Raw genomic sequence first — 12,083 nt, 5'->3', positions numbered from 1 at the left:
GCATTTCTTGTCTCTAAGTGCTTATTAAAACATTTCCCTGAAAGCTCACTAGGCAACTACATGATTTTCATTACAGCTCTCCTTCCTTGCCAGTAAACCAAACCAAAACCAAACCCCAAACAGTAAAGGAAAAATCCAAACCTTTCCTACCTGGACTATAAAAATTAGACCTTCCTGGTCTACCTGGACTATAAAAATTATTATTACATTAGTGATAGTTCTCAGGGTAATTGTTCCAACTGCAGTGCAGCAGCAGAGTGGTACCTGAGCTAAGTTTAAATCAGGTAACTTGAGTGCCAGTATGATTATGGGTTACACTGAGCTCAGTTCAACCAGGCCTCCCTCTCAACAAAACAGACACCTCTAAAATGTCTGGGCCCATGGAGGATGAACAAACACCAGTGCCTCCATCTTAGAGTGTGAAGGCTGTCCTTGCAAATTCCTCCATCCTGATGGCAGGTGCGCAGCTCCCTATGGCAGGGAGAAGGCAAGAAAGAAACATGTCTTTTAGAGAGTAACAAAAGAGATGGAGAATACAGAAAGGCCTGCACTTGCATCTTCCCCTCACCAGCATCCCTTCAAAAAAATACTTATTGTAAGACTTTGCAAGGACAGAGCTTGAGGTGGAATTCAGTAAGCTGAGTTTCATCAGCAAAGCTGCTTTGAAGACCACAAGAACAGACTCCTGTGAATAAAGGATCTCCTTGCTTCCCTGCAGCTGAATCACAATGTTTGTTGTAAAAATTCTGCATTGTAATGAAGTTTTAAGGAAAGTACAAACTTTCATCCAAAATGCACCAGGGAAATTCCATACTATTTACCTAATCATCTAACTGCAGAACAACACACTATGTTGAAGTTCAAAACACAGATCGATGAAGATCTCCTATATAAACACGGTTCAGCCTACAAACACAAACATGACTAAAAAGTATCCTCAACAGCAAATATTTAAGGTAACTCTCAGTGTAGCCAGTGCCCAGGCAAATACAGTAAGAACCATTTTTACAAGGATTATAAAACATTAATCTGAGGGGTTAAAAATGTGACGTATTTTTTTTAAACCAGAAATATACCTGCTCCATTGACGTTTCATGAAGCTCATTGAGGTTCAGTGTGTAAATACCTTCTTCTGCTCCAAATATCAAGTACTGATCTGCAAGCACAAACAAAAAGAGGTAGAAACCTTGATTCAGGAAGGTATGTACACCTTCACCAAAAAGCAATGTCTACACACAGAGAAACAAATCAAACTATAATAGTTATGGTGTTTGAAAGCATGGAAAATTAATCCTTATAAGGAAGCTTTAAATTATGAATGGGCTGTTTTAAGTCATTAGGAAAGCTCAGGGGGTTTTTTGAGTAATAATTGAAATTAAAAAAAAAAAAGCAATTCAAGCACAAGCAGGAGATCATGTGAATAATTTCAGCATATCTTACTTAGACATTTCCATATATTATAGAAATATCCATTGCCCTCTTTGAGAGTACTTCTACAGCAGTAGTGACTTGAACTTTTTCTCAGTAGCCTGTGGGTGTCTCACCTCTTGAACATAATCAAATCCCAGTACTGTACACAGGCACGCAAACAAGGCAGACATCTTCTATGAGATGATCTCAACTCCTAAGGATTTACCCTTCCCTAATTCCAGTTTCTAAAAAAACCCCAATATTTTCTTGCTGACCAGCTCACTAGTATGTCTACATAGCTTATAATCAAAGGGTGTAATAGCAGGCAAAGTGAGTATAATAGTACCAACTACCCCTTTATATCAGGCTAGATATTAAAGCACTAAAATTTATGCAAAAAACAGCTGCAGAATCCTGCATGGCCAGAAAGATCTCAGCTAAGAAATAAATCTCAGCTAAGACCTCCAAAAGTCAGATTTTTTACAGAAAAATTAGGATTGTCTCCTTTTGGACTAAAATGTTGTGAAGAGTCTTTAACTTCAATATGCAATTTATTCTTTTTAATCAAACCAAAAACTTCATCCAATATATCTTAAAAACAACACACCTTTAGATACCAGTGGCATAATTAAAGAATGACTCCTGCTTATATGAATATATGTCTGTTTTAAAAGGAATAGTCCTGCTCTTCTAAGCACTCTTGAAATTCAAGGAGAGGACAAAATGGGTAAAATACTCATCATATAGTACCTCTTGTATCTGGATTTATCCAAGATGTTGCACAATGAATTTTTAATGGACAGCCATTGAAAACCTTTGAAAAGCAAGCACCCATCTGTAGAAGTAAAAATATTAAAAACATACACATGAAAAATTAAAAGGTGACCTTCCCAAAAGGATTATTTTTACTTCAAGTAGTAACAAAAAGTTAAGAGTCATACCACTGGCTTAGCATTGCTAAGTCATATAAAGTTTTTAAGTAAAAAAGCAAATACTACAAACATTAAAAAAATGTGCTTTTTCAATCCACCCCAACATGCATTTGTGTGACTCAGCAATACTCACATGTACTTTAGGTGTGGGAGGAAGGCCATTACTAATTGGTTTCTAGAAAATGAAATTTAAAAGTATGTTTACACTCACACTATGCTTGAATATGTATATTCCCTCCCCACACACAGCATAACCACAAACACTCAGCATAATTTTCTTTTCATTAAAATCTCCACTGTGATTCCCTAATACATCCTCACTGAATGTCTGCACAGTCTTGTGCAACATTTTCACACTACAGTGGTGCCTGTAAGAATGCCATTTCCAGTACCAGAGAATTTAAGCAATACTGTAACAATTGCTCAACCCTACATGCACTTTCCTGTGTCAGTATCAATTTCTCCTAGCACAAACAAGCTTCTGATCAAACCTCTTTCACAGGTAAACTTCAAACACAATTTCAAATGACAAGTTCAAAGCTGTCCAGGTAATCCCACTTTTTGAAGTATTGCCAGTAATACTGGCACTTTCTTAAAACAAAACAAAGACTCATTACCATGTTTCTAGTCTATTTCCTCTCCACTTCTCACAAAAAAATTACATTTCCAGCCTCACACTTGGAAGGAGCCCTCAAAGAGGGCAGTCTCATGTTATGTTTAATCTAGTCTAACTACAGCATTTTCCATTCCCTCATTTCCCCGTATGCTTAAGCAGTCCAAGCATTTTTGTACAATTGCTTAGTACAGCCCAAGACATGGCTCTCATTATCTCTCTCAGGTGTGTGAAAGACCAAGAAAATTGCATATATTTGTGATTGTTTGTTTCTAAGGAAAATTAAACACTGACAACTTCAGACTAAGGCTGTATCACAGCTAGACAATCAAGGAAAACTGTTTCGATTCAAAGAAAGCAAGATGTCATCCAGCGTAACTTCCTTGGTAAAGAGCACACCTGCTCCTTTTCCTTGCACATGTAGAAAAGTCATGACAACTCTAAAAGGACACCCAGAAGCTTAAATACCTACCAGCATTTCCTTCTTTTCTTTCATTGAAAAGTTAGTGTCTCTAGCTTCATTCTGTTGATATGGCAGTTCCTCTCTTTCACCATTTAATTGCACAGAAGTGACTCCATTACCTAGAAAGACTCATAGTTAAGAATGTGTTCCTCTGCCTTCACCTCAAAGAGTAATCTAGCCTAAGAACTCTTAAGTGGGACAGAACTTCCAATTAAGTCAGAACATATACTATATACAGTATAGTGTAAAATACCCTAATTTATTTCTGAAGCATACATGTTCTTACATCTGCACATATCCATCAAGCCACATTCAATCTCAGTCCATGACTTTTGGTATTTAATGTAACAACCCTAACATAATAACTCAAATCTAACAACTCTAACAGCAGCACAGAAAGGAATGTAGTCACAGTTATGAGGGAAAAATGTGTTAACTATACCTAAAGAAATACTTGCCAATAGCTAACACTTCAATTACTGATTCATTAGAAACACAGCCTTGTTAGAGTCAAATCTTTAACAAATCAACAGCAGTACTAAGTATGAAGCAAGGAAAAGCTACCAAAGTAACAGCTGAGAGGCAGACATTGAGCTTACTTAAGAGAAGCCAACCCAAGACAGCTCTCAAGGCATCAGACTGACAAAGCCATAAAATGAACAGTCTGAGCAGGCAGTAAACAAACACAATTACCTCCTATACTACCCAGCCCAGTTCATTACTTACAAAAGCAAACTTTGAAAGCAGAACTCTGTCCTTGACATGACAAATAACAACAGCTGACACACTCAACCTGAAACCTACAAACATACTTCTTTACCAATCTTGATACTCTACATTATAAGCCTGTTGCTTAGGAAGGCTATTGTGTTACCAATGGCATCAGCAGGAATTGTGTCAGTGACTGACAGAAGGTACATTTGACCCTTTTAAGAGTTAAAGCATATTTTTTCCATGAATTTTGGCTTTCATGCACTTTTTGTTACTTGCTCACCATAGAAAAATTGCCTCAATATCTTTTAATGTGTGCACAGCTAAGAACACAGAAATAAAATCCCATTAGATTATTTAAGAAATACTTGTATACTCCCTGGGGTCATGTTTATTACCCAAAGGATTAGATTTCTGTGGAGGTAACCGAGGAGGTGGTGGTCTGGGTGGAACATGAGATGTAGATTTTGCTGGACTCTCTGATGTTGGGCATCTCTTGATTGTCCCTTGGTTTTCATTTTCAGAAGAATAAGTTTCTTGGGGGATAAATATGGATTTAGGCTGAAAGAGACATAATAATAATCAAAACATAATAAAAAAAGATTCAAAGCACCCATGCCACTTATCAGTGACGGAAAAGACACACATGCAGCATTTTGATTCTGAAATTTTCACAAGTAAAGAGCCACCAATACAGTAATTTAAATATTCTCCATTTATTTGTTTATTTAAAGTGCATTTTTCTGCTGAGCAACCAAATCCCCCTCACTTACCTTTGGTGGTAAGGGAGGCGGCACTTTAGGTTTCATAGTAGCACTATAAAGAAAAGAAACAAAACAAAACAGAGAAAACTCAAATAGCAGTCTTCAAGAAGAGACAGGGTTTTATAAATGCCATACAAATAAATACCATTAACTTGTCAAGAGCAATTATTATATTATTATCCAAGTAACTGCATCACAAATACTTTCAAACATTTTGTTATACCTCAGATAATATGAAAACAATGATCACATGTTTCCCCCCAGAGAGCAGAGAGTGTCATGAACTGATTTGTTGAAGATGCACAAATTTGTGCAGAACAAAGTAGGAAGAAACAGAGCAGGCCTGACATTTGCTCTGTTGAGAGGAGAAAGTTAAGGCTATCAGTGAGCTGAAGGGGAGTAACAAGAAAACTAATGAAAACCATTCCCTGGAAAATTTACACTGATGACTTAAAACAGTCTTACACATAAAAATAAAATCCATCTGCAGCAGACAGCTACCCTCATGTTTAGGTTAGTTGGTTAATTTTTGGTTGATGAGTCTCATTTTTTACGGAAATCTTGGGAAACACAACTTTCCATGCTAGAGCAGTTTGGTCCAACAGTACAAGATATTATCAGAAAACAACATAGCTGAAGCATCACAAACACTCTTTCCCTCCTGGCTCTGTGGTTTAAAAAATATGCTGCATTTAAAAAGACAACACTAAACCCTGAAATTTTACATGTTTTGAAAACCAATTAAAAATTGGTTCCACTGTCCTGTTTCCTAATATTTCAGGAACAGAAAATTATTTCCACTAAATAAACTAGGAAACTTGACATTCTCCCACAGTATTTTCCTTATTTTTAAATTATGTTCAAGGTAGTAAGATATCTGCCTGTTTGTTTACAGGCCAACAACCTGTCTGCTTGGCTTCATTCTTTCCAAGAGTTTCTGTCCTGGCATCTTATCTGTTGTTTGTATTTCAGAGAAGCTGGAAGGGGATTTTGAGAACAAGTTCCCCTGTGTCAAGCATTACAGCTGCTTTGGTGGAAGAAATTATCTTCTCTTAGTAATATGGGGTCAAGTTTAAGTCCTCAGTCATGAAGGTTCAAGCTCCATTTCCATTTCTTTTGTGTTCTTCCTGCATTTCAGATAACCAATGTTACTGGGCAGCCAAAGAAAGCAAAAAGGCAACAATCTGGCATGCATGTGACAGATGTGTGTACAAAGGACCATGTGCCCTTGTCTCAGCAAGAGGGTTTAGGTGCAGTTTGTCACTGCTATTCATGCAGGGCAGTGCCCCAGTAATTGCTGCTTTCCATAACCCAGAAATTCAAGTATTAGCAGCCTTGCTGCACATGAGAGAAACAGAAACAGCAAAACATCAAAATTATTAAAATGAAGAGTGATAATTTTATATTGTTCTCCGAAACATGGATTCTCTGCTGCTACTATCACTCGATTTCATGCAGTGGCACCAGTTTGGGCTGGAAGAGGTACACTGGATTCACTGGTTTTGTTCTGGATCTGAAGGGAGAAGTAAATGATGTCACATGTGCTCCTCAACTGCAGCTCCACCTCACAGAATAGAAATCAAACCAAAGCCTTGAATCTTCAGTGGATTCCACAGACAGATATTCAAGACCAGGCAGATGAACCAATAATTGCAGCAGATCTTTGGGCTCCAGCAGATACCAAGAGAAAGGCACAGATGCATAATCTGTCTGACCCAAGGTTGAGGGATTCAAGCTTTTTACACACTGTCAGGCCCCCTCTGTAGGGCGAAAGTACTTAGGATGATACAGCAGAAGAAACAAACAGTACCAAGACAACTCTGGAAGACAATCAGTGACTACTGGTCCCCAGGGTCAGATGAATTAGAACCTCTCCAAAGCTATCACAGGTTCTTTCTTGCCTAACCTAAAAAAGAAAATCTACAGAAACACAACAGCCACACAGCAGCTGAATCCAATGCTGTTTGAGAGTTCTGATGGAGCTTGTGCATGGAACAAGGATTTAAAAGCTCTCAAAGAAATCAGTGCTAGCACTTCAAGACAGCAGGGATCAAGAGGTTCCAAGTGCTGGAACATTACTGAATTGATGGTTCTGGCTGCAAACAGAGCAAGAAGTTTGGGGGGGCGGGGGGAAAGAAGCATTAAACAAAAATGAACAGAGAGCTGGACACAAAAAAACATCCAGAAGTTCATATGGATGGAGGAACCAAGCTGAGGTGGTTCACAAAAGCAGTAAAATGACTCAAAGAAAAAAACAAAGAGAGGTTATAGTTTGGTTCTCTGCAAGAGAGAGATGCCAGCAATAGATAACACATGCTTTAAAGGTTTCTTGTATGAACCAACAGCTTTCCAAATTACCCATTAACAGAAAGCAAACAAAAATTATGTCTCAATGACATCATTCCTTTTGGTCTTTACACCAGATTTCTTTAGGAATGCAAATCTATATGCACTGGTTTTGCTTTTAAAATTGTTTCAGCTCTCATCCATCAATCAAATAGAGCCCAAGAATATTTAGGCCAGTGGGATTTAATATGAACTCATTAATTTGACACATGCCTTTGCAGTCACATGTGCTCTCTCTCTCACATTTGCTCTGAGTAAAGGAAGTCAGCTCTATTCCAAAAACCAAGCACCCATACAAGCTTCCTCCTAGTTGAGAACACATACAGAACAAACTCAATCATCTAGAGAAGCCTATAATATATATATATTTCATCTACTTTTCATGAGCTTTATTTTGATATATAGTTATCAGTTGTAAAGAAGGCACACTAGGACTGTAGTTGGACATATTACTGGCTCAGCATAATGATGCCAAAATTTAGTTCCATAATAGAAAATAAAAAGAAAACTGTATCACTCAAGGAACAAGATTTCCCCCTCCTCCCAATTTATAACAATCAGCAGAATGAGATAACTTATAGTGATGTAATCTAGCAACAACATTAAAATACCTATATTTAAGAATGCCACAGCAAAAAGAATCCTGAGTTGTTACAGAATTGTAGGTTGTGAAAGGTTGTGATTCAACCTTTTTTTTTTAAAAATACTCATCTATTCAAGAATCTGACTTTATTTATTTTTACAAAAAGGACTTACTGTTTAGAATCATCGTCTGCATCATCATCATCTTCTAAATGTGCCACATGCCCCCTAAGAAAATGAACAAAGTACTATGGTTGAGTGAGTTGTATTAAAATTACCTTGACTGTTGTGAAAGATTCTGAGCTCAAAATCTACCTCTTGTATAGAATTTTACTGTCTTTTTTAAAATCATTATTGTTCCTTAAAGTACAGCTGCAATCTAGACAACTATGCCTCTCTCACAGGCTCTCAGCAAGCACAGGGACAAACAAGAAGCAGTTGGGACAGACAAAAATCAATGCATTAATTACTTTTGAAACACACACGAGAGGAAAAAAGAAACAGAATTACCGCTGATGTAGTTCTTCTTCAACTGATTTTAAGAGACTCCTTCAGCATTAAATAAGAACAAGAACATGATTTAATTGTGGTACACAAGCGTGATTATCAAAAGCACAAAAGCACCTATGATTCTTTCAGTAAATAATTCAAAGTATGTTATTTCAGCTGGCTTTCAGAATATTCATCCAGTATCCATACAAAAACCAACACAGCTGCAAATTTTTAAAATTTATTGTTCACACAACACCCTTCTATGTGTGTTTATTAATGTATTGCCATTAAGTGCAATGGTCCTTTTTCCTCTTACTGTAAAACAAGGACTGTGTTACTTTAATCCAATTTCAAAGAAATCTATAAGAAAATCATAATACTAAACATAATAAACAGACTGTCAAGTATGAAACCACTTTTGGGATAAATTAATTCTTCCCTGGTTAATTTTTTGTAACATTCTGGACTTCATACTCATGTTTTTGTCTGAAAACACAGAGAAGAATCACAGGACTAAGGAACAAGAGGATTTCAAAAATTATCAGTACTGATTTTTTCACATTAAAGACTATGTAAAAATAGCATGCTCTATGCTTAGGTTTTCTGCATTTTTAGTATGATTTAATTTAGCAAATCAAAAGTAGGCATCCTAATTTTGGCATGCATAAATGTAATTAAGTAATTGTGTGCAAAGGGAAAATTACATGGAGAATTATTTCATATGATTAATACATCAAGATGATTAAAGGTATAAGCATGAAGTTTAAGGGCTTGCTAAGAAAAGTAAGTTTTATTTTTTAAAGCATCTATAACTGCATGTTCTAGTGGCCTTCAAGATAAAGAAGGGCATGAAGTAATGTCAAAGAGCAGCACTGGCAGTTCCCAGATGGGGTAAAATTGTGCTCTGTGGGGCCTATCATGCAGAATATTCCATAAACAAGACACCAAGATAACAGCTCTTAAAAGGAAGCCTATACCACCACAAAGACAATGTGGTCAATACAGCCTCACATACTGCAAAGTGCTGCAATTCTGTATCATTAGAGTTACTATTATTTTAGAAATAAATAAAATTATTTTGGAATTTTAACTGATAGAAACAAGTTTGACTTATTTTACTACATCCATTTCAGCTAATGAATCTTTATATTAAAATAGTCTTGAAAGAATTGAAGACAGAAAATGCAGTTGCTTACTCACTTATTTGCACCCAAAAAGTAGCCACACTGAGGACCATGACCATATTCTAGCTGTAGATCCTAAAACATAAGAGAATGAATCTTTTAAGATAAACAGGTGAGCAACCAACACACACCCTTTGCCATGCTGCTGTTATCCCCTCTGCAACACCTGAGATACCAAATAAGCTGAATTCTCTGGCCTTCCTGCCCCCTAACACCACTTTCAGGCCCACTACACCCAAAAATCTCCTCTCTGCCAGTTTGCTCCACCTGTAATTACTTTTAACTCTGACCTTTGCCCCTTCCTTGCACACAAGAGATTCTCTGCTCACATAAAGTCAGCTGCATAAAAGTGAAAAAAAAAAACCCCAACAAAACTAACATAACAGTAAGAGAAAAAAATTCAGGACTTTGCAATCTACCAAATTCCATAGGAAACCCAGCTACCCCTCACTGGAACATTTAGTAGTCATTTCAGAAGGGGAGTCGCTCTGGCAGGGAGCCTGAAATCCTTCAGCACGTGAAAACATTTAAAAAATAAGCAGAGAGGACAGTAAGTGTTTTCATTACTCTGGTTATACCAATATGTGTATATGTTAGGAAGACCTTTTCTTTGGAAAAAAAAGCCAAAACAGAATTAACAAAGTCAAATGCTCCAGCAGTCATGGAGTGCAGGCTACACAGAAAAAGATGTGCTAATAGGCCTTCAACACTATTTTTAAATAAAAACCATTATGGTATAAATATTTAATGCATTAATGGAATACAGGAACCCCACTGAAGCACAATCAAATCTATAACTGCTGGGAGAATACTGCTATAATTGCAGCCTATTTTTTTCTTCAGGTGGATCACAACAGGAGAAATATGAGCATAAATTTGCTCCCAAAATAGTGAGTGTATTCACCAGGAGAAACAAGTTATTGATCACCTAAATTAGTGATAAATGGAGCTACACTCTTCCTTCTCAGGAAACATTTTAAAGGTCTCCCAAACACCTTCTGTTGAAAAGGCCCCTTTCAGCTGCAACCCATATCAAAAAGTGTCACCCGTCAGCAAAAGGCCCAGATATCCAAGCTTTAAGATGAATAAATCTGGATTAGATGGGGCTGATCTTTCAAAAGGGTATTTTTAAAAATCAGAGGAAAAGTCTCACACCAGATTTGCCAGTCTTCCAAGCTGATGAAGTAGAAACCACTGCAGCCCTCAGTGCCAGGCTGAAGGGCAATCACATTAATACAAAGCTGTAAATATTGGTTTTTGCTTGCCAAGGAGTTTCAGGTTGTTTACTGCACCCTTTAGTCTGCCCTGCAAAGCTAAGTAGTAGTTTGCACATGGGTGTGTCTACCACAGCTGTCAGTAGCATTTGGTTGCTTCAGTGACTCTGTGTATTTTCCCAACACAAGTGAAATACTGTGGAAAAAACACTATGTAACTGATATTACTTGAGGTAAAAGAATGTATAGATCAGAGGGCTGAATAAAAATTGCAAATGCAAGCCTGGTTGCTGGCATTTCCTGACCATGGAGAGAATGACTTTTCAATCTCTGAATCAACTTTATTATACATCTTGATTCTACAATTAAATGATCCCCCCACACCACCAAACTCCATCTATGTCTATTGATCTGACTCCTCACCACCAGTGGATATTCTACAATCCACCAGCAAGAAACAGATTCAACTTTCTTTGCTCCAAGTACTTCTATTACTTCTAAGCAATCTCAGGAACTTCCACCTGCAAGCACAGATATTTTGAGGATTCAGGCTCTAGAGCAGGAAAACACAGGACTGGAAACATAAGGAGTCACCACAGTCATGAGCAAATAGGTTACACAGGTTGTGTGAGTCCCTGTAAGAGAACAAAGACTGGGAAACTGTTGAGAAAAGTAACCCTGGAACAGTGGGGTTACTGAGAGGTGACAGAAATCTGAGATTTTCACCTTGAAGAGACAAGCCCTCAGTGTTGCAAAATGCTGGGCAGACCCAAAATCTCTGTCCATCTGAATTTACACACAGTAAATGTATGGATACAGATAGACAGATACACTGTACAGCAATGACAAGGAAAATATTAAGAGAAAATAAATAAATTCACCTAAAACAAAAGGAGCCCTCCTCTGCTGTCAGACCTTTTAAGAGTTACTAGAATTTTCCTTATCAAAGATGACATCTGCCAGAGTTATTTATGTCTAAATGCTTTAAAGGGCAAAATCTATCTTTCGGTTCCATTTACTGTTGTATAGCATAAATTTGACTATGATTTTAATTGGACATGTATACTCTTCCTAATCCCTTTAAATACTCCTGGTTTTCTCTCCAAAGCTAGTGTCAAGTATTTCATTGCCAGGGAAATTTCTCCTTTTGATCTCTTGATAAATACTGAGAGCTGGAGAGGTTTTAAAAATAAAATACATTTTTCTTCTACCTTCTATTTTAAATACACACAGAATTTATAATTATATATTAACTAAACCTATTCTAGCTACATATTTGATACAGAAGCATTCATAAAACTGCATGTATCCAGCAAAGCCTCCAGTGAGCTGTTACACTGCACCAGAACACGCAGTAGAAATAGATTTCTTT

At 37.1% G+C, this 12,083-nt stretch overlaps 1 protein-coding gene across 3 annotated transcripts in view; it reads right to left on the bottom strand.

Annotated features, from left to right (window-relative positions):
- MAP4K3 (mitogen-activated protein kinase kinase kinase kinase 3) overlaps nt 1–12,083 on the bottom strand; it is a 65,449-nt gene that overhangs the window by 16,605 nt on the left and 36,761 nt on the right. For all 3 annotated transcript variants that reach the window (XM_058802741.1, XM_058802742.1, XM_058802743.1), the window contains 9 exons: nt 9,514–9,572; nt 8,332–8,370; nt 7,996–8,049; nt 4,903–4,945; nt 4,528–4,690; nt 3,428–3,537; nt 2,476–2,517; nt 2,161–2,245; nt 1,077–1,156 (listed from right to left, as the gene is read on the bottom strand). In XM_058802741.1, coding sequence (XP_058658724.1) covers nt 1,077–1,156; nt 2,161–2,245; nt 2,476–2,517; nt 3,428–3,537; nt 4,528–4,690; nt 4,903–4,945; nt 7,996–8,049; nt 8,332–8,370; nt 9,514–9,572 — 675 coding nt within the window. The remainder of the gene's footprint in view (nt 1–1,076; nt 1,157–2,160; nt 2,246–2,475; nt 2,518–3,427; nt 3,538–4,527; nt 4,691–4,902; nt 4,946–7,995; nt 8,050–8,331; nt 8,371–9,513; nt 9,573–12,083) is intronic.

This window comes from Ammospiza caudacuta, chromosome 3 (assembly GCF_027887145.1).
Source record: "Ammospiza caudacuta isolate bAmmCau1 chromosome 3, bAmmCau1.pri, whole genome shotgun sequence".
Lineage (NCBI taxonomy): Eukaryota > Metazoa > Chordata > Aves > Passeriformes > Passerellidae > Ammospiza > Ammospiza caudacuta.
Note: the sequence above shows the minus strand (reverse complement) of the source record. Positions and strands in the feature narration are given on the sequence as shown.